This window comes from Panthera tigris, chromosome E3 (assembly GCF_018350195.1).
Source record: "Panthera tigris isolate Pti1 chromosome E3, P.tigris_Pti1_mat1.1, whole genome shotgun sequence".
Taxonomy (NCBI): Eukaryota; Metazoa; Chordata; class Mammalia; order Carnivora; family Felidae; genus Panthera; species Panthera tigris.
This window is the reverse complement of record NC_056675.1, coordinates 941,529-962,502: the sequence shown is the minus strand read 5'-3', so window position 1 is coordinate 962,502 and position 20,974 is coordinate 941,529. Positions and strand designations below refer to the sequence as shown.

Here is a 20,974-nt window from a genome sequence, read left to right as displayed (position 1 = left end):
CCGTGGCCGCACAGCCTGACCCCACGGCCCCTCTCAGGGGCGCTGAGGCCCCTCCTGCCCCGGGTACAGGTGGGCATGTGCTTCTGGCAGGGCGACGGGCCTGGGCACCCTGCTCACAGGCCCCCCTCGCTGAGAAGTTGGCCGCGGGTGCTGCTTGGACCACACGGATGCTCCTGGCCGTCTTTGCCCACAGCCTCCCTGTGTGGTGCCCATCCTTCCATTCCTGAGGCTGAGACGCACTGGTTTTCTCCTTTGCTTCCTTTTCCCCTCTGCTTCCTGCCTTTTTGAGTGTCTCTGTGGACTTTTTTTCCCTTTTAATTCTTCACTTTTCGTTTGCTCAAGTTGTCCCAAACATGGCCAGGAGGAACCACTTCCAGCCGGGGCCCGGGTCCTGTCGGCACTGGTGGCGTGGCCGTGGTCATCTCCGTTTGTCCTCGCTTCCTAGGTCGAGGTGCCCCAGGCCCTGCTCCGTGGAGCCCTGTCCCTTTGTAGTGGCGCTCCGCAGGCTTCGAGACTATGCACGGGAGGGGCAGCCCCGCGGAGCAGAGGCCGGCCTGGTGGGGCCTTCCAGCTGGCCGTTCGCGGGCAGGCCCGGAGGCCGCGGGCCGGAGCACTTTCCCCTCCAGCCCCCTGCCACTCACCACCGCCTCTTTAGAGAGAGAGCCTTTTCAGCGTTTCTTTTTAAGTTTATTTATTTACTCGGTGCACACGCGTGAGCTGGGGAGGGGCTGAGAGAGGGAGAGAGAGGGTCCCAAGCAGGCTCCGTGGGGGCCGCACAGAGCCCGAGGTGGGGCTTGATCCCACCCGTGAGATTGTGACCTGAGCCGAAGTCTGGAGTTGGAGTCGGATGCTTCACCGACAGAGCCACCCAGGCGCCCCTGCAACGTCTTTTGAAAGCGTTTATAATCTTTGAACTGTCTCTTTCTCACCTATGCTCCCTGACACGGCTTCAGCTGGCGATCGGAAATCTCTGTGTGGGGTTGCCCTCCCTGGAAACATAGTGCGCCGAGCGGTAACCGTGCAGAAGTCTGGCGTCCTAGGCCGGACTTGGCTGCTGTCCCTGTCTGCGCCAGGTTCTGTTGGCTTTAGTGTGTGTGTGCACACGCGTGTGCACACGCGTGTGTGTGCGGAGCAGCGCCTGGGTGGTCCGAGTGCTCCTCTCCACTGCTGCTGACCGCATGTTTTTGGAAAAGCGCAATGTGCCCTGAATTCCCTGAGTCACGTGGCATCCGCAGGGCGGAGTTTCCCTCGTCCGATTGTTGGGGAGCGCGGGGCGGGGTGTCTGCCGTTCCGCGGCTGGTTTGGGGTGAAAGCCCCCAAGGTATAAATCACCGAGCGCGACCCGCCGACCCTGACCACATGGGCTGTAAACCCCGCGAGAAGCACCCTGTGCAGGCGCGGTCAGGGTTCTGTGGCCGGCGCCCAGCTGCCCTGCAGGGCGACGCTCTGCCGGCGGCCACTAGGTGGCGCCCCGCACACACGCCTGCGCTCCCAGCTGCAGAGCGGGTCGGAGTCCCGTGTTCCCTGCGGGAACGTAGAAACGTACCGCGCTGCGACTTCGCAGCATTTCGGACGGTAGCATCGTTTCCTCGGTTCGCGTGATGTTAGTGGCACACGGGCCCGCAAGAGCCTCCCGGGAAGCGGTTTTCAAATACCGGGAGGAGGGGCGATAATGTCATAGCCGCTCAACAAATGCTTTTTCCCCGGGACTTCTGTCTTACGTACGGAATGAAGCAAATCGTAAAATTCTTTGCACCTCGCGTTCTTTATTAACATAAGATGGGTAAATTCGGATTCTTTCATTCCCAGAGACTCACTGTTCGTTACTCAGATTTACTCGCCGTGTGCACGGCACGCTCCCCTCTTGCCCGGGGGGACGAGGCCCTCCCGCGGGGGGACAGGCGCTCCCACACGGAGCCGCTGGGGCCACTCAGTTCTGTCCTCGGCCCTCGGGACGCGTCAGCAGTTGTCAAACGTCTGTTCTCGGGAAAGAACGTTTGCCAGACTCGGGGGGCTGTCTTCACGGGGTGCGGGGTGCGCCCCGCCCTGCCCGAGGGAGCGTGCAGGTACACGCTGCTGCTGTGCCACTGCAGCAGAGGAGTAACGAAAAGTGGCGGGCCCCGTGTCACCAGGGGAAATAGGCTAAGTCCCGTGCCGGTTTCTGCTACACGTCATACACCCCTGGAAATACACATTTTGAGAATTCCGAAGGTGGGTGATTTGTGTCAAGTGACTTAAGTCTTCAAACGTGTGGGTTTTTCTTCAGCAGGATCTTCTTCGTGATTTACGTAGAACTCGAGGCAAACGGTACAACCTCTGGAAGAGACGCAACAGATGAGAAATGAAAAATTCCCCCAGTTTTCCAGCTGACTTTAAATCCAAGCACTTCACTTGTAATTTAGCTTCTTAATCATTTTCTCCAGGTTTATCCTTTATCACGTGCTTTCCATGAAGGCCTGGGGGTCTGTCTTACCGATGCATCTGCCACAATTAGCAGGAGATCTGGTTTCCCGTGATAAATTTTATAACCTTCGTGAAGCAAACCTAAAATTAAATTCACCTTCTGGAATCTTAAATAAGCACGACAAGGTAGATGAGTTGTTGTGATTAGCAAAATTAAGATTAACTTAAAAAGTATAATACGAGGGACTGATAACAAAATTAAGGGCCTTGGAACATAGACTTCCACTGGGAGACATCGAGATGGGTGAGTTAAAAAAATCCACGTGTAACACGTCGGATCACGTTCACAGTCTACTGGAGCCTTTCCCGACCGACTCCTCATTCTTCTCTCAGCTCAGAATTCTTTCCATGTCTTGGGCCACGTGGCAGGAGCGCTGGAGGCAGCGTCCAGTCGCCCCGGATCCAGCCCAGGTGCCTGTGGATGGACAAAAGCCATGTGGGAAGCACATGGGGCTGGTGGCGGAGGCGTCCCCAGTGGGGAGAAGAGCACAGAGGCCAGTCGAGCCGTGAGACCCGGGGATGCCGCGAAAGCAGCGGACGGGTCTCCGTGAGACGCCCAGCCTGCCACCCGTCCCCCGGGGGCCCTCTGTCACCGGCACGGGTGGGACCCGCTCAGGCCCCCGGAGGCCACCAGAAACAAGCCAGGTTGCAACCAAAGCCACTGGGAAAGTGAAAACAAGACCGTGATTTTCGGTCCCTTTTCTGTTCGGGGGAGCCCAGCTGGGGTGAGGGACTCCGGGGCTGTGGGCGGAGACCCACGTGGCTCTCGGCTCTGTGCCCTTGGGATCTCCCTCTTCTCCTAGGAGCTCTTTCCAGAGCAAAGAGCAGAACAGATGAGCGAGGAAAAGGGTCTTTTTATTTGAAATAGCACTGCCACCCCAAACCAGCCCACTCGCTGGGTCCCGTGTCCCCTAAGAACAGTGCTGGCTTCCTGACCCAAGAGCCTGCCCGTGTGTGGTGGACCTGGGACTGACCCTGGCCCCAGCCCCGCCCACCCGCCGTGAGAGGACGAGGACTGAGACTCCGTGGTAGCAGGTGCGTGTGAGGTCAGAGGCCCCACGGCTGCAGTGCCGGGCACGCTGCAACCCGCCGTTCGCTCGGCCAACACGAGAGTTCCCCAGTGGAGCCGGGGCCACGGGACCCCCCGCCGTGCAGCCCACAGCTTGAGGAGCGGAGGGGGTCGGGTCTGAGACTTTCAGGACTGGGGGAAACCCTGCAGCAGAGGGGCGCTGCGCCCTTCAGTAGAAATAGCACGTTCACGGACAGAGGCAACCCAGAAACTTCTCTAATTCTGCCCCTGATTTACTGGCCAGGAAGTAGATTAGGCCCCACCTGTCCAGAATTTCACAGCTACCAGGGGCGAGTAAGACCAGGACCCTGGTGTCCAGTGTATTTTCATGCTTCTGCACAGGCAGACTCTGAACTCAGTCATCGCATCATCCCGGAGGGGATATATTCTGCAGACAGAAACATAATGGCAACCAAGTCATGGGCTAAATCTCCCGAGAGACCAGGGCCAAATGGAGCGATTTCCCTGAATGGAATGTGGCAAAACGCAGAGCCACACTCTGCCATCCTCGGCTCAGATGGGTCAGAATTAAGTTTTCAGGTTCTCAAAAGTTAGTATGTTAATATCTCTGATAAGGGACTAATCTCCAAAATACATAAAGCACTCCCACAACCCAGTAGCAAAATAAAATGTGATCACAAAGGATGAGAACAGACATTTCTGCAAAGAACGCAGACGGCCAACGTGTATGTGAGAACGTGCTCAGCGGCACTCGTCAGAGGAGCGCGTCAGAACCCCAGTGGGTGCTCCTCACGCCTGCTAGGGTGCCGCCACCAAGAGGACACTGAGCGCTGGCGAGGGAGTACGGGAAAGGGGTCCTCGTGCACCGCTGGTGGGGATGCGCACTGCTGCAGCCACTGTGAAAACAGTACAGACGTGCCTCAGAAGTCAAAAGCGGGTCTACTTATCCAGTGATCGCACTTCTGGGTATCTACCCAAAGGAAACAAAAGCACTGAGTCAGAATGGTGTCTGCACCCCCACGCTCACTGCAGCGTTATTCACAACAGACCAGACACAGAAGCAGCTGAGTGTCCCTTGACGGACAAGTGGATGAAGAAGAAGGGGGGGGGGGGCGGGTACACGCACCGCGGAATATTAGCCATAAACAGAAATGAAATCTGGCCATTTGCGACAACACGGACGGACCTGGAGAGCACTGTGCTAAGTGAGATAAGTCAAAGAGGAGTAGAACATGATCTTAGTGGTACAGGGGATCTGTAAGAAAAACAACCAAGGCCACGGAAACAGCATGGATTGGTGGTTGCCGGGGCAGGGAGGAGAAACGGGTGAAGGGAGTCAGAAGGGAAAAATAAACAAATAAATAAATAAATACAGTGTATTGCTGAGCAGCGACAGAAAGCAACACATTTTTGGATGCACAAACCTAAACGCGGGTTGGAGTTCCCAAGCTGCCAGCCCCAGCCGCTCCCCGTCACCGTAACCCCGCAGGAAAGCGTAGGGTGACGTACGAATGAGATCTTACGGCGTGTGCATCCTTCCGGCTGCTTTTGGCAAACGACCTACGTCCACCTGTTCTCTGCGTTTGCGCGCACACGGTTAACATGCTGTGTGTGCTGCGTGTTACGGGGCCCTGTGGGGCCGGGCCAGTGCCCCGCAAATCACATTCACACTCGTCTTTCCTCAGAAAAGCGCTCTCCTACCCCTTCAGCTCAAGGTTTGCTACCAAGGGAATGTGCCGCAAACTTGACAAACAAATCTTCCTGTTTTTAGAGCTTTGTGGGTTTCAGAGGTGCAGTTAGGGGGCTGCAGGCCTGTGGTGCGTCGTGACGTCGGGGTGCAGGTGAGCGGATGGTGTCGAGGAGAGCAGGGGGCTTCTACTGCCACGGTTTTAGAGCAGGTGTTTACGGGACGCGGCGCGGAAGGATCCAGGCACGCGCCGCGTCTGGCGAAGCAGGCTGTTGTCGGGTGCAAGGTGGCAGTGGTGGCCCCACGCTCTGCCCCGGTGCCAGACCGGGCTCCGCCTTGCAGGCCTGTGTCTCCCCAGGCGGTCCCTCCCAGCTTCTGTGTTAGGTTGGAAATCCTCACCGTGCTTTCCTCTCTTCGGTTTACTACTAGCGTGGGGTTTTGTGCACACTTTGGGGAGCTGGCTTCTACTGAAGACGGTTAGCTGAGGCCACCTGGGAGGGCAGCAGGGGTACCAGTTAAGGGCCCTCCGCCTAAGACCAGCCACACTGCTGGCCCTGTCCCTCTGAAGCATTTGCACGCTGCCCGTGTGCGTGGCACGGCACGCGCCTCTCCCCGCCTCACCCCACCCAGCACGACCCTGCGGTAGCAGGAGCCAGCCCGTCCGTCCCACGGGAGCGCCCTTCGTGTTGCTTCCTTCGCTATCAGGCTTTGGTGACTTCTGTCGAATCTCTTTATAAGCGCAAGTAAAGAGACAGAATCGGGTATTTTGCCGGCACAGAATACAAACACTGGATTTGGATTCTCCTGACTTCGTTCAGAGACGCAGGGTGGAGGCGGCCAGGCTGAGGACGCTAATGCGGGTGTGGCCCCGCACGACCGAGCAGCGCGTCCGCCCGAAGCAGGTGGGCAGGCAGCTGTTTTTCACGCCAGGCCCCTCCCGCCTTGGACCGCGCGGCCTTGACCTAAGAGCGGCCTGTCTGGAAGCGGAAAACTTGGAGAGAACACGCCTCGTGCTGTTCTGGGTCCCGGCCTCAGTGACGTCCTGGGGAAGAGCGTGACAGAGCGGGCAGTGACAAAGTGCTGTGCATCCAGGTCAAGTGTCGGTCGCCTGTCTCCCAGGAGGGGGCCCGGACCGTGCCTCCGGGAAGTACGCTGTTGACTGCCCGTCCGATGACCCCACCCGGGGCACTGGTGGCGGCCCCAGGACCCGCGCTCAGCGAGCGACCGCGACCCCAGCCGCCGGCTCTACGCCATCACCTGCTGTACCCCTGCTTGGTCCGGGGAGCAGCTCTGGCGCCCGCAGTGCATTTTCTTTATCAGCCGCCGGAGTTTGCCGGGGAAGTTTCTGTTGATGTAGCGGTAAAGGAGCGGCACCACGGAGCTGCTGGAGAAGGCCAGGAATCTCGCCAGGTCCTTAGCGAAGAGCAGGATCCCCAGGTGGTGCCTGTCGACGGGCCTCCCCCGCAAGGCCAGCAGCGTGTGCCCCAGGAGGGTCAGGTAGTGAGGCGTCCAGAGCCCGAACTGCGTGCACACGGTGGCCACCAGGAGCCTGTGCACCGAGGGGTCCAGCCTCCCCGCGTCCTGGTCGAGCGGCGTGTCCTCCTTCCGGATCCTCGAGAGGAGCGCGAGCGCGTAGAGCACGGCCAGGGCGGGGACCACGTAGCCGATGAACACCATGATGGCGTCCGCGGCCTGCGCGTCCCGCATCTTGGAACACTCGACGATCCTGGCGGCCACGTGGCTGCAGACGTAGAAGAGCAGGGAGGAGAAGCTGGTGAGCAGGGCCCCGCCCCAGACGAAGCCGCACACGTGTCGCGTGTTGTAGACGCTGGACATGTAGGTGCGCGGCAGCGCCCGCTCGATGTAGCAGTCGAGGCTGAGCAGGGCCGTGGAGTACATGGTCACCAGGGAGGAGACGTTGAACAGCACCAGCAGCGTGACGTGGGCCTCGCTGCCGAAGCCCCACAGGGCCCACCCGGAGGCGGTGGGGCCCAGCAGGTGCACGGGCGCCAGGGCGCTGAGCACCAGGCCCGCCACGGCCATGTTGACGAAGTAGACGTCAGGCATGGTCATGCTGCTCTGGTCGTGCAGGTTGACCAGGACGAGCAGGGCGTTGTAGCCCAGGCCGACGGGGACGCCGGCCACCAGGTAGAGCAGGGAGAAGACGGACAGGACCAGATGCATGTGCTGGCACAGCGGCTGGTCCTCCACGCCGCCCGTGCCGTTGAGCGGGCCGCAGCTCCACATGACGGCGGGCTGCGGGAGAAAGCAGCGGAAGGTTAGCCAGAGCCCCGGGCCCCGCCAGCCCCTCAGAGATGCGGAGGTGGTGCCCGAAGGAAGCCTCGCCCCTTAAGCTAGCAGGGCAAGGGCTAGAGACTGCGGGCCCTTCCAGAAAAACTCTGTCCCGAGCGTGCGTGTTCTGGGAGAGCCAAGTCGCTGTCCGTGGCTGCCCTAGGTCCTGAGCTGGGCCCGCAAGGTCACGATGCTGCCGTGACCCTGACGGCCACGACGAGCCTCCCCGAGCCCGTTTCTAGAGAAATCTGAGCACTGGATGATGCGCCCGAGATCCCGCCGGGGAAGCCGCTTCAGGCAGCCTTCACGCTGCCTCCCGTCCTGGCTTCTCTCCACCATGCGGGGACACCCTGCAGGGCTCCCCACCCCCAGTCCTGGGCTCCTGTCCAGCCCCCCACCACCCAGTGGCTTTAAGCGAGCCCCGTGACCACCTCCTTTTCAGCCTCTTTACTGAAAGGGGTTTTAGAAGGACAGGTGCCCGTGGCGCGGCACGCAGGGCCGTGATGCATATGGGCCTTCCCACGACAGGGTGACCCTCCACAGCCTCCTGGGTGGGAACAGCAGGCCGCCACAGCCCTGCCCGGACCCTTCCCGGCGTGTGTGGGAATTGTGCGTCCGCCCGCCCTCCACACCTGTGTCTGCGGTCTGGTGGCCAGAGACCCGCCCCGTCTCTCCTGCCACCTGGGCTGCACCAGCACGCTGCGCCTCTGTCCCCGAGAGCGGGTGTGGGTGCACACGTGGGAGCAGGTCGCGGGCAGCTGCACAGGCTGGCAGGTGACAGGTGCGCCCTGAACGCAGCTGGGAGAGCAGGAGGCGCTAAGCCAGGCGGTGGGAGCCCCACCTGAGGAGGAGTGCGGAAGTGGGGGTGGCCACCGTGGGTGAGAGGCTCACGCCTTGGTGTCCACTGGGCCACCACGGGGCCCCGGTGATGGGGTTCCCTCGGAGGGAACCTTGTGCTGCGCCCCCCCGCCCCCCTCCCCGCCGGAGTGCAAACCAGTGGCCCGTGGTCTAGCACACGGGAGGCGTGGGTGTGCGGCTGGCCGGGAGCACCCACACGTGAGGAAAGAGCACACTCTTCACGCGTCACGGTCCTTTGGAGGAACACCTTCCGTGCAAAATGAATTTCGGCCCATCCTGATCTCCTGCTCTCAGAATAAGAAATCCTCTCGGGCGAACGCATGCAGAGTGCACGTTTGTTTCCTGGGCGTAGGGGCCGAGGGTTCTGCCAGCCCTGTTGCTGTTGGTGCCGGACCCCAGCCCCTGAAGGGGCTCGGGGGCCAGGCCCTGCCCACACCTGCCGCTTCACTGCAGGCTGGAGCCTGGCGTGGGGGTCGGGTGGGGATCAGGCGGTGAACACAGACATCTACCTGCTGATTTCCCCCGAGGCAGTGAGCCAGTGGGGCGTCAGGGGGTTAACCAGGAAGTAAAGGGAGGTTGGGGGTCCCCACAACAGGAGTGCGCCTGCATCGGCTATGATGGGCAGGTGGGCAGTCGGTGCGTGAGCTCCCGTTCAGGGACATCGAGTCGGTGGGAGTGTTTTGTAATTCTCGTGAATGCCGCCCAGCAGCCCGTCAGACCGGAGTGATGCTCGGGGTCGGGCCATTGCCGGGCGCCGGGCTGGCCGGATTCTGCCCACACGTGCTGATTACATCACTTTTAGAAGTGTTCGCTGTAATCCACAGCATGGGTTGGGTCCCTAAATCTAGACCGCGCTCCTCAGCTTCTGGCCCTGGTGGGCACCCTGCACCCCAGGAACCGGATCCTGGGGTGCAGCGGGAGCACTGGGCTGCTGGCATGTTCCTGGAACACCTGTGGTTCCTCAGGAAGCTTTGGTCTCCCAAAGCTGGGTGGTGGGGGGTCCTTTTTGTGTCATCTTTTAGCTGATTACACGGCTGGTTTCCACTCTCCTTCCTGAACTCATCCGGAGCTGGCTGTGGATGTTTAAGTGCGGTCTCCTCTCTGTTCTGGGCTCCTGCACGCCGAACCATGGCTCTGACCATAACCGGGGGACAGCGGACGGGGGCCCGTGGCTGTGGAGAGCTTCTCCACCGGACTTCACAGGCCTCGAGTCCCCAGGAAACACCGCGCGTTCTTGTGGCCACTAGACGTTTCACATCCCAGTGCATCCGTCTCAGCCGTGGTCAGCCCACAGGCAGACCCCCTCTGGTCTGGCCCTGCCTGGCTCACCTCCTCCCCCAGGGCCCGTGGGGTCTGCCCGAGGTGTCGCACCTACTCTCGTGTACCGGCCTTCCTCCTCGTAAGGAGACCGAGATGTGGAGCCGCAGCCCCACAAAAGGAAGGGCCTTCCGCCATCTTTAAGACCGGCGTTGAACTCACACGGGGTAGTTGCTAGCGAGAAAGGCGGGCTCGCGCTCGGCGCCCAGGCCGGGACCCCAGGATTCGCGCTCGTGGTGTGACGAGCCCGTCCTTCCCTCCCGGTTCAGGTGTGGTGGGGGGGGGGGGGTGGGGGACACTCGGCACTCCCCATTCAGGGCGTCCCCCCCGGCCCAGCCCCTCCCGGCCGCCTGTCCCCGGTGCAGCCACAGCGGAGCCTTCGGCGCAGGCTGCTTACCTTTATCCCGAGCCCCACGTTTCTGTGCGCCTGGACCGCAGACCCCGTCCGTGAGCAGCCAAGGACGCCGAGAGGATCCTGTTTCTCTGCCCCCCACCCCCACCCCACCCCACCCCCGGGAGCTTATCAGCCGCAGCCGTGCAGCGCTGGCTTCCTGCGCGGGCGCGTGTGTGCGCTCGGTGCCCAGTGTGGACGCACACTTGTTTTCCTCCAGTAAATCACTCGGTCTCTGCCTCCCTTGGCAGGCACGGCGGCCCCTCCCCAGCTCTGTTTACAGCCGGTTTCACGGAATGAGGGTTGTGCCTGGAAGGGCCGGCACCGTCGGATCAGGCTCCTGCCCTGCCGCTCCGGTTTCGGGAGCGCCCGCGTCCTCCCCCCTCTGCGCCCCCGGCCCGCACCGGGTGGCGGGGCCGGTGCGATGAGGCTCGTCTGGAGCCCACGTGGCCGCCCCGGACACTCGGGGTGCTGGGCGTGTGCACGGACGAGTTCCTTTTTTCCCTCTGCGAGGAAGCTGGGCGGCCACTAAGGGCGGAACGCGGGCCTCCCTGAGAGTTACCCAGTCACCATGGAGAGGGGCCGTGGCCGCCTGCCCCGGGGCGTGGCCCCGAGAGCTCTCCGAAGCGGGCAGCGGTGGCTGAGGGCCAGGCTCGGGACCGGCAGGAAGAAGGACGGGTGTCTTCTCGACGTCGCCGTGGAACACAGCCGGCCTGGAGCCTCCCGGCCGCGGGGTCAGAGCCGCGGCCCTGACTGCCCACGGCTGCCCCCGTGGGGCCGCAGGAAGGGCCGCTGGCGGGCCGCCGCGCCGGGCTGAGGACGGCTCCGTTCTTGGGAAAGCCTCAGCCGGAACGCGGTCTGTCGAGAGCCTCCTTCCTAGTTCACGTGCTCGTGTGGCCCCAGCTCGCTTGTCGGAGGGGGCGCTGCGCGTGCATGGTTCCCACGTGGGTCAAGTACACGGGCGGCCGTGATCTGGATGCAGACGGTTCGCTTTCTCTAGGCCTGACGAGAGGCCTCGTCCTTTCGTTCCGGCAATCCTCCGGGGAGGCCAGCGGTGAGGAGCCGCCTTGTGTCACAAACGGGGCCGTCTGTCTGGCCTTTGCCGAAGCTCGTCCCTGTCTTTGGGGGGGAGTGGGGGAGGCGGAGGGTGCCACCGTCACGGAGGCTCCCGGACGGCCAAGCGCCTGCCTCGAGATGGGCTCGCCCGCGCCCTGTGCAGACAGAACGTGGGTCCCGGGGAGCACGGCTGGCAGAGCCAGCCGAGCCCGGGGTGTGGGCACGTGGCACGGTGGACGCGCTCAGGAGGCCAGAACTGCCGCGTGTCGTGGGCGGTGAGAACGAGCAGGACGGGCCAGTGAGAGAAACACGCTCAGGTCTTGGAGCCGGTGGCGCTCGTCACAGCGTAGACGTTGTGGAGACCGTGGTGGGGCGGGGGGGGGGGTGCCGCCCGGTCAGGGCCCGGCCCCGGTGCCGTTCCTCGGGGCCGCTGCCCGCCGCTCCGCACCTGGGAGCCCGCGGACGCCCCCACGCCCGACCCCTTCCCGGCCCTGCCTTCCTCTGGTCCCCGGTTCCTTGCGGTGACCCCACTTCCCTTTTGTGCACTCTGGTTTTGCAAGTCCAGGAACCCGGGAACAGAGACTTCCCCTCAGGCTGCCCGGGAAGCAGGCCAACCTGGGAACAATGGTTTGGCTCCCGCCCTCCCGCGCAGCCCTCAGACCACCTTTCCAGCTCGCCCGTTCTCGGTTCACTTCCTTCGGCGAAAGAGGAACTTGGGGCACAGCCGGCGGGGAGGCGGCCTCTCCAGGGCCGAGCGGGCCTGCGCTCCACTCTCCACCCGTTTTCATTTGGAAACCTGCCACGTTCTCCCCAAACGGCAGGATTGACAATCCCAACTTCCAGGCCCTGCCACCTGCCGCAGCCCCTCAGCCGACGGTGTCAGGGTCAGCGGGGACCCCAGTGGGCCTCTCATCCAGGCTGGCTCTCCAAACAGGCCGGTCCTGTCACCACACCTCCCCACTAGGACCCCTGGGCCCTTTCTTGCCGGAGCTCCCCGCTGCCTCCCTGGCCCCTTGTGCCTGCCCTCCTTTTCCACACGCTTTAGAGCCCTTTCCGGAAGGGTCCATTGGCAGAGACGCCTGGCCTGCTGTGTCCTTCCCGCCCCCACTCCCTCGGTGCCACTCTGCCTCTGCTGGCCCTGCCTCTAGCCTCCCAAAGCCTCTTCCAAGATTCCTTCAGGACTGACACCCCATCATGTCCATCCAGGTGCCCTGTCTGCACCCACGGCGATGGCTGTGCCCACGGACCGGCACCCAGGGCCCCCCGTGAGCCACCGCTCCTGCCAGCCCACCGTTTCACCGCAGCTGAGCGCTGGGTCCGTCCCCGAACCTCTCCCCTCCTCCCAGGGTGGGTGTTCCAGGTCGGAGCCCCTTCCCGACCTCACGCCACCGGAGCCGAGAAGCACACGAAAAGCTGCGAACATCTTCCGAGAGCCCCCCCCCCCCCCATCCCACCCCAGATCTCCACGCATCTTCAAGACCCCCGCCGAGATGGGTCTGCGCTTCTCTGCGGCGTCGTGAGCCCAGACCGCCAGCCGGCCTGGGTGCACAAAGCCAGGCCGCCCCCGGCACGTTGGCAGGAATGGGCACAGCAGGACCGCCGGGCCCCCACCCTCTGCTGGTCCGGAAGCGGGCCTCGGTGGTGACAGGCCAGCGCAGGGCGGGGGCTGCAGGAGTGCTGTGCGCCAGTATCTGGGCCGGGCGGCAAAAGGGAGGCGCTCTCCAGGCCAGCGACCTGCTCGCGGCTGTCCAAGACCAGGTTATGAGTTCATTCTGGCTTTTCCTGTAAAGGTGACTCACATACCCTCTCTCTCTCCGAGAGCTTTCTGCGTGTTTCGTTCTCTAATCACACTCAGAAGAAAGCCTCCGCACCATAAGGACCGGGCTGGCCTCTCCAGTGGCCACTCCCCTTCCCAGGCCTCTTCAAAGGGCTTCGGGGCAGCACGGATCCAGGCCTGTGGGGCCAGTCGACAGGTGACCGAGGCGGGGGAGGGCGGAGGAAGCTGCCTGGTGGAAGCAGGTGCCGGGACTGGCCTGAGAGATGGCTGCACGAAGCCCCCCGCCCGGGGTGAGCCCTCAGCCGACTTGGACCATTACCGCGAACCCTTCGGCGGCTTGGCTGCGCATCCCAGAGGGGCGAGAGGTCACAAATGGCCTGTTCGTCCAGAAAAACCTGAGAGGACCCGGAGGCTGAGGGGGCACCCCTGCACGAGGCTGGCTGTGCGGCGGGAACCCTTCGGAGGGAACAAGGCTGTGCTCGACGCTCCAGCGTGGAGGGGTCGCCTCTGGGACCCATAGAGGAGAGCGAGGCCGAGGTCCACAAGGGCAAGGTTTCTTGGTCAAAGCTGGCATTCCATTTGTGGACTTGGTGCCACGGCTTTGCCATCCGGGCCTCTCTGCGGGCTCACGGGGTGACCTCGGGCCAGCCTCTCAGAGTAATACGGTAGCCACCCCTGGCAGGGCAGGGGAGGCCTGACTAGCGCTTGTGGAGGATGGAGTGAGAGGCCACCGGGCGTGCAGGTCTCTGAGCGTTTCTAGGGACTTAGTTTCCGGAGCCCTCTGTCTCCCTGCATCCCCTACAGAGGCCTGTGTGTCCTCAGCTGGGTGACAGTCATTTACTACAAATGCTCTCAGGTAGAAAAGAAGCGCCATTTACTTCCAAGACCACCTCTGGGCTTCAATAATTATTTTTCACGAAGGTGCTTTCCTGGACTTGCCATTTCCAGGCCCAGGAGGTGTCCCGGCTGCTCCTGGTCACGTGGGGGGGTCGCCCTCGAGCCGAGGGCCCCCCTGTGCTGGGTCGGGAGGTTCTTTGGCTGGACTGCCAGCTCAGCACATGAGTGTCCAAGGGCTGTCTGTCCCCCACCTGGGGCACGAGCAGCTGGACAAGGCCAAGCGACTCACAGACCTGGAGGCCCTGACGGGGGGGATGGGGGTCTGGCGCTGGCGCTGGCGGCCCGTAGGCCCTGAACATGCCGCCTCTGCAGGGGTCCCTCTGCAGACAACCGCGAGGCCCTGCTGCGAGAGCAGGTGCAGCCCCTGTGGCAGTGGTGGCCTAGCGTCCAGAGCAGCAGGGGTGGTGGCCGGGCCTGGGTGACGGAGGGGGACAGACGGGGACAGCACGGCGGGGCTGCAGGTAGGGTGCCTGAGGCAGGAGAGCACCGGTCCTCAATGCCTCTGCTTTCAGTCACTGCCCTGGCCAACTCCCGTCCCGCACGGGAGACTTTGCAGCGGGACCTCCACGGTACAGGAGGCCACTTACGCAGAGACTTGCGCCTTGCAGAGGGGGCTCAGTTAGTGCCCGTGACCTGGCTCAGCGAGCTCTCAGGACAGCCCTGTGGAGCCTCCGGGGTGAGGCTCTGCTCACCCACCGTGTGGTGCCCGTTACACGGGTTCTGTGCTGCCTCAGTTTCCCCAGATTAGGAGCTCAGGTACGTGGAGCGAGACCGGGTGGGCCAGGGTGAGTCCCCAGTGTGGGGACGAGGAGGATCTGAGCCCGCACCCTCCTCCCCAGGCGCGCTGGGTGCCCAGAACGCTAGTGCGTGAACCTGTGCTCCGAATCGGTCACCTGAGACACGGCGAGAGGAAACCCACCGGGAGGGAGGTGTGAGCACGTGACCACCAGTCGCAGGCCCAGCGGGGCTGTCGGGGGACAGGAGCGAGTTCACAGGCTCTGCGGCTGGGTTAGGGCTTTGGTGACACACGGCGATTTTCCTGGTGTTGCGCTCACATTCAACTGGGGCATAAGTAAGCGTGTGCTTCCCTCGCGTGCGCTCACGGCGTGCAGACAAGCTGGGACGCAGGACGGCTCTGGTCCGTTCTTTTCCAGCCCTCCCTTAGGACGACGCCGGAGAGGCCTCTCCGCAGCGACTGGCCCTCCTCTTCACTGCTGGCAAGGCCCACCCGCCGGTCAGGCGGCCTGTTAGAAGCATTTTGAGGCAAGACATGGGCGGCTTGCTTTCTGTGCCTTTTCAAAGACCGCATGATGGTATAAACCAGCCCGTCAAAACAGCACGTCTGTAAGCAATGGGAATGCGCTTGGCTGAGGCGCACAGTGATCTCCGTGCAGACCGGGGCCAGGAGTGGGTCCAGGCAGCATGGGTGGGGGGTGGCTGGGCTGCTGCAGGGATGGGCAGGGGTCACGCCTGCTGGGAACCCTGCCTGCACGCGCACAGACCCGGCAGACGTGAAAAACCAGCAAAGAGGAGTCACGCCGTTGAAAGGTAGCTGAGCCGGTCTCTCTAAAACCTTACCTGGTTTCCTTGCTTTGTTATCAGGAAATCCTGTCCTCTGGTGTGGGGCCCATCTGGGCCGGGCACCTGCCCCCCCACCCCCTGCCGGGGCCGGGCGGGGGTGAACACAGCTTCCCTCGTCCCTTGTCCACTGCTGTATGCACACACTGGTCCCTTGCCTAGACTGCCTTTCCTCGATTCTCCGTTCCTTTGTGAAGTGCTAACTCACTCCTGAAGTTTTATTTTGGCATCAACGCCCCGGGGAGCCCTCCCTGACTGCTGTCCCCACCCCCCAGCCAGTCCTGCTGAGAGCTCTCTGAGCTCTCTAAGCTCTCTGAACGGCAGGGGGGAGGGTGATTTGTGCCAGAAGTCTGGCTGGCTGGCTGGCTGGCTGGGGAGGAGGACCGTTAGGTCACAGGCTCCTCCCCAAGGTGAGCACCAGAACCCCATGTAGGAGAAGGGACAGCAGACAGTGGGAGAGCTTCTTGAGGGGGGCACAGGGCTGCGAGGCCCGGGCAGTGCACCCTGCTTGGGCGGACAGCCCGGCCGGGCTGATGGTCCTGTGGGTTGTTTCTATTTGACATAGACCCGCTGTGCACCGTGAGACTCAACTTCAGATGAATGTTCTAGAACAATCAGAATGCTTTGAAAATGACTCCTGAATGTTTATTTCCTTTTGTAATAACGGGCAGAGGCTTCAGCTACAATTAACATCCAGCTGGCAGGAGCCAGACACTCCGGAAAGGCTGATGTTTTCATAGGTTTTCAATGCAGAGGGCTTGTACATACTGATTCCTATCGCAAACGCTGCGCCTTCCTGGGGTGTGATAAGAAGCTGTTCTTATACAGATGGGTTGTTTTGAATTTTATAGCTTTTTGCTTTTTACTGTTCTCAATTGCAGAGCAGTGAGTGGGCCAGGCAACCTGGCTGAGACGCATAAACAAAGAGCCGCCTCCCTCTCCCTGGAAGAGAGCAGGCTTGTCTGCCAGCTCAGGAAGGGCTGTGGGGGGCTGAGACCAGGCCGCCCGGTCCGGGCCAGCGGGGCGCCTGTACAGGCCACAGGCTTCCTTTCCCTGGAAGGAGATGGGACACACACTCTTTTGTCTATGGGAGCACTAGTTACCTGGGCTGTTTTGTTCCCTGACTTGGTTTGTGGCTCATGCTCCTTCCAGGTACCCCAGGCCAGGGGGAAACACAGAGACTCGCTCAGAAATTCAAAGGCCTGAGAACAGACCAAGTCTCCCATTTCAGACTCTGGGCAGGCCTGGCACCCCATCTGGGTTCCCGACCTCCCCTAGCTATTAACTAGGTGTGCTCTTACCTGGGGGGGGGGGGGGGGGGTTGCTCAGAGCCCCTCATCTGATCACCGCCTGCAGTCATTTCCGAGGGAGCAACCAGCTGGCTGTCTGTTCTCAGAGTTGCTTCCTGGTGTGCTGGGTTCTAATTAAAACTGGGAAGCCCTTGGGCACGCCCCCCCCTCCCCCGGCATGTATGGGAGGAAGGGGACCAGGCCAGGCCTGCTGGGGGACACACAGGACACCTGGCCCATTTCACCCTGTCCTGCTACTCCAGGACGTTGTGCTTGCACATGGGGCCCCCAGGGGACAGGACTCTGCTCCCCAGTGGTGCTTGGCATCTCCAGTTAGAGGGAAAACCAGCCTTTTTTCTTATCTAGACTGAGTCCTCTCCGCTCTTTGATGCCCAGGTGGTAATTTGGGTCCTAGGCCTGAGACCCCCGTGGGCACACGCGGCCTGACGCTGCCCACTTATACAAGTGGCTTTAGGCTTTGAGCCAGCAGCAGGCAAGAGGAAATAACCAGGAAACACCGTTTAAGGAAGAAGGAGCACGGTTTTGTCACGCGCACTAACGTGGAGGGGCTCACCCCCCACCCGCCTGCTAGCAGCCCCCAAGACGTGGCCCTGCTACGTGGTTGGCTCCTTAAAGGCCAGGTGGCGGCTGTTTTCTCAGGATTCCAAATGACATCCCAGGGCCGTGGACGGGTGCGGCAGCCCCAGGACCCCCCCTCCCCCGGCCCCCGGAGGCAGCACAGCCCTCTTCCCACCTGTAAATCAAACAAGCGGATTTCCCAACAGCGATCTCGGCAAGGATGTCACTCTCTCGTTATGTAATAGGCACAGTCTTCACAGCCCACAGCCCACGTGACCCACATCAGGTGGACGTACCTTGGCTTCCATCAACCTACCACGCGCTCTGACTTGCGGGAACGCCAGGTCAACGCTGACAGTTACGTCCTGGCCTCGAGCCGCGTCCCTCTATCCCCTGGGTGTTTCCATCCTGACTGGAGAGGCAGGACACCGCATGGTCAGAGAGCGGCGTGTGGCCCCGGGCCACGGGCTTTCTGCTCTGGCCCAGCTTCCTGCGTCGAGGGGCCCGGTAAGCACTCCCCAAATACGAGCTCCAGGTTTTAGAAGCTAGGTATCGAGAGGCCTGCTTCGTTCGGGGAGATGGCAGAGGTTCTGGTCTGGAGAGCCGGGCCCCACAGCAGTTCCTTTAGGAGCTCTGCCGCGGGCCACGGACGGGGGCTGTACGCTGTGCGCAATCATTAATAGTGCCTCTGTTCGCTCCCAGCCGTGCCCCAGGTAGGCCCGGTGGGGACAGTGGAGGATCTGGTCACCGTGCACGAGCAGCCTGGGAACGGGGTCGGAGCCATTTTAGTCCTACTCTCGTGTTTGCAGAGGTCTGTGAAACCGGCTTCCAGCCTCCCGCTCCGCCGGCTGCTCGGCTTAAAGCTGGGAGATCTCGGAGGGGGGCCCCTCCGGTCAGGGGACATCAAACGCGCAGGCTCCCTCAGGCCCCCCCCAAGAGACGAGGCCCAGCCTCGAGACCAGAGCTGAGGTGTCCGTGGCGGCTCTTGCTGCCCGCAGAGCAGGTGGGTGTTCAAAGGCTGGGGGCCACTGCCTTCCTAGGAAGTTTTGCGGGAGCCTTTCCATACCCAGGGGAGTCACGTTTTCAGCAAGTGTCCGAGACAGTCAGCAACAGACTTGATAACTGCACTCAGACGTAGTTCCAGAACTTACTAAAAAATTGTGTAATCACAAAGAGGGGGGAAGCTATAAGCACGGTCAGCCGTCAGCCTCCTTTCCCTCTCACCCCCTCCCCCCTCCCCCTCCCCGCAGGACACAGGAGGAACCCTCCACAGGTTAATGACCGCAGGGCGGCTGCCCGGTTAGCTCAGCGGGAGGGCTGCCCCAGGCTGGGGACAGCGCCCCCACCCCGCCCGCAAGTGGACCGGTGCCCCCAAACCTCTGGGGAACAACGCCTCCACCCCACAAGGGGACGGTGCCCCCAAACCCCTGGGAGACGGCGCCCCCAGCCCCCCCAGAGGACGGCAACCCCCCCCCCCCCCGCCCCAAGAGGACAGCGCCAGGGCGGGGCCGAGGCACCCGAAAGTCCCAGCGGAGCACCGGCCGTGCGGGGCCGCCACAGCCCGGGGCTCGCTGTCCGCGCGGGCCGCGCCCCCGAGCGTGCCCGCCGCTCGACCCCGCGTTGGGCGCCCACTCACCGGCTCGCTGGGCCGCGGGGCGGGCAGCTCCGGGCTCCGAGGCGGCGGGGCTCAAGGCGCGCACGCCGCGCGGGCCTGTGTACACACGTGACCGCCGCCCGCCCCGCCCCCGGCCGGCCCCGCCCCGCCCCCCGGGCTCGCGCCGCACTCCCGCCGCGCGGGGCGGGGGCGGGGGCGGGGCGGAGCGCGTCCTGTGACCCGAGGTCAGCCGGGTGCGGGACGCGAACCCCGGGCGCTGCCGTGCGCTCCCCCAAAGCGCTGGTGCTGGTCGTACCGCCGAGTCAGAACGCGCTCTAATCTGCAGGGGACAGCGCCCCCCCTCCCTCCGAAGGCTGTAATCTGGTCCTTCCAGGCGCACCTGCACCTCCCCAAAGCGCGCCTGCTGTCTCCAAATTCACCCCTTGCTTCTGGTCGTCGGAATTTGCCAACCGAGCCGGCCACGGGAAGACACGGTGTACCGTCTGCAGCCGCATTAATTTCGTAGCTGTGGTCACGATTAAAAGTCGGGAGAGTTTAAAGAACAAGGAGGTTTACTTTGCTGTAATTAGTACCTCAGCGCCTTCTAATTTAATGAAGATCCGTGGTGTGACCGGGGGTTGAACGGGAGAGCGGTAGAGGCAGCATCCCAGTGCCGCCTGCTTGCTCAGGGCTCCACCCCGGGCCCGCCCGCCCCACAGCTCAGCTTCCTGACCACGGATTAGAGACGGAAGTTGGGGTCAGCTGGGGGACCAGACTCCCTGTGGTAAAAGGGCAGAGCAGAGTCCAGGTCACTTGTGGACCCCACCGCCCGCTTGGCCCTGTCGTCATTGCCTCACCTTGCTTCTCCGCCCCACGCCAGAAGTGGGTTTCTAGCAGAGAGCCGCCTGACAGCGGGCCACGCGTCCCCCAACGCCTAGACCAGCCACGGTCGTCCAGCACTCAGCTCAGACAGCTGGAGAGACCCCTCTTTGCCAGCTCCTGCCCTAGGCCCTCAGAACAGCCTTGGAAGGTTTTTACTTCCACGTTTTATCAGCTCTTAAGACATCATTAGTGCTACCCGTGCCGTTGTCTTATGAACCACTAAAAAGAAAACAACTTGCCACAATTAAGTTCTGACACTGCCGGTTATAAGCAGCATCCTGTTTTTAAAGGTGTTGAAATGAGAGAGAAAATGTGTTTTAGCAGCAGTGCAATGCAGGATTCCCATTTTAAGTGGCACTGAGGCTCAGAAAACTTAAGGAACCTGCCCAAGGTCACACAGCCCCTGGTGGGGTCAGGATGTGAACCCAGATGAGTTCTCTTACCAATGCACCCAAGTAAACGTTATCGCCCTCGTATGAGTGGCCTTGGCAGAATTCCTGGTCACAGTCCCCGGGACGCCAGGTATAACGCAGTCTGCCCACAGGACAGGATGTTCTGCAGCTGTTGGCAACTGGGGAGAGCTGACATGTAGTGCCACCTAAGCCACTTAGCGTCAGGTCACCCACACTGCCTTCTCTGCGAAGAAGGCCTCTGCCAGGAATGCCAGCGGGGCCAGGAAGGACAGCACAGTGTCCGTGCATGTGTCAGGGCCACGCACCTGCAGCTGAGCCAAGGTCTGCACCTTCTAGCACTCTCTAGCTGGCTCACGTAAATCTCCCTCCGAGGGCGATAGCTTTGTGCCTTGTTGGCAGCTGCTCCCTGACTGTTCTGGCCGATTGCTGTGCCAGAGCCGGATGTCTGTGGGGACAGCACCACCGTCCTGGGCGGACGGAGTTGGTGTGCGAGCGTGACCTGATTCCTCCTGGGTTCCTGACCGTCTCACGCTCAGGCGTCCGTTTTCGAAAACCACACGGAGTTAGCCGTCCCCCGACTGCCGGTGTGGGTTCCTGAGGAGCAGGGGCTGTGTGCCCCCGGGGCCCCAGGGCTGTGCTTCTGCAGCCGCTCTCCCTGTGGTCACAAGGCCGGTGCCCTAATTGTGCACGGCGCTCTGCAGCGAAGAGGGAGGCCGCAGCCCAGTGTTTTGCTGAGGTCACGGGGCCGCCTCTCCACGGATTATAGAAACATCACAATGGCCCTTTGCTCACCACATTCTGGAGACTTGGCGAGTATTCCTGGTGACTGGAGTGGCAGCAGACAAGATGGGCTGGGCTGCATTCCACACTG

At 62.3% G+C, this 20,974-nt stretch overlaps 2 protein-coding genes across 10 annotated transcripts in view; one reads left to right on the top strand and one right to left on the bottom strand.

Annotated features, from left to right (window-relative positions):
• The window catches only part of CE3H7orf50 (chromosome E3 C7orf50 homolog), a 109,254-nt gene that overhangs the window by 61,440 nt on the left and 26,840 nt on the right, over positions 1 to 20,974 (top strand). The gene's annotated exons all lie outside the window — the stretch shown is intronic.
• On the bottom strand, positions 1,747 to 20,813 carry GPR146 (G protein-coupled receptor 146). 9 transcript variants are annotated; one of them, XM_042972246.1, is made up of 4 exons: positions 18,851 to 18,920; positions 18,174 to 18,364; positions 17,511 to 17,626; positions 3,300 to 7,436 (listed from the first exon to the last, which is right to left on the bottom strand). In XM_042972246.1, the coding sequence occupies exons 3-4, from the start codon at positions 17,520 to 17,522 to the stop codon at positions 6,426 to 6,428; spliced, it is 1,023 nt and encodes a 340-aa protein (XP_042828180.1). In that variant the 5' UTR covers positions 17,523 to 17,626; positions 18,174 to 18,364; positions 18,851 to 18,920; the 3' UTR covers positions 3,300 to 6,425. The 9 variants fall into 9 exon arrangements, 5 of the variants coding, with proteins under 5 accessions (XP_042828180.1, XP_042828183.1, XP_042828181.1 ...); XR_006212648.1 differs by lacking the exons at positions 18,174 to 18,364; positions 18,851 to 18,920 and adding an exon at positions 1,747 to 2,878 and having other exon boundaries at positions 4,918 to 7,436; XR_006212649.1 differs by lacking the exons at positions 18,174 to 18,364; positions 18,851 to 18,920 and adding an exon at positions 1,747 to 2,316 and having other exon boundaries at positions 4,918 to 7,436.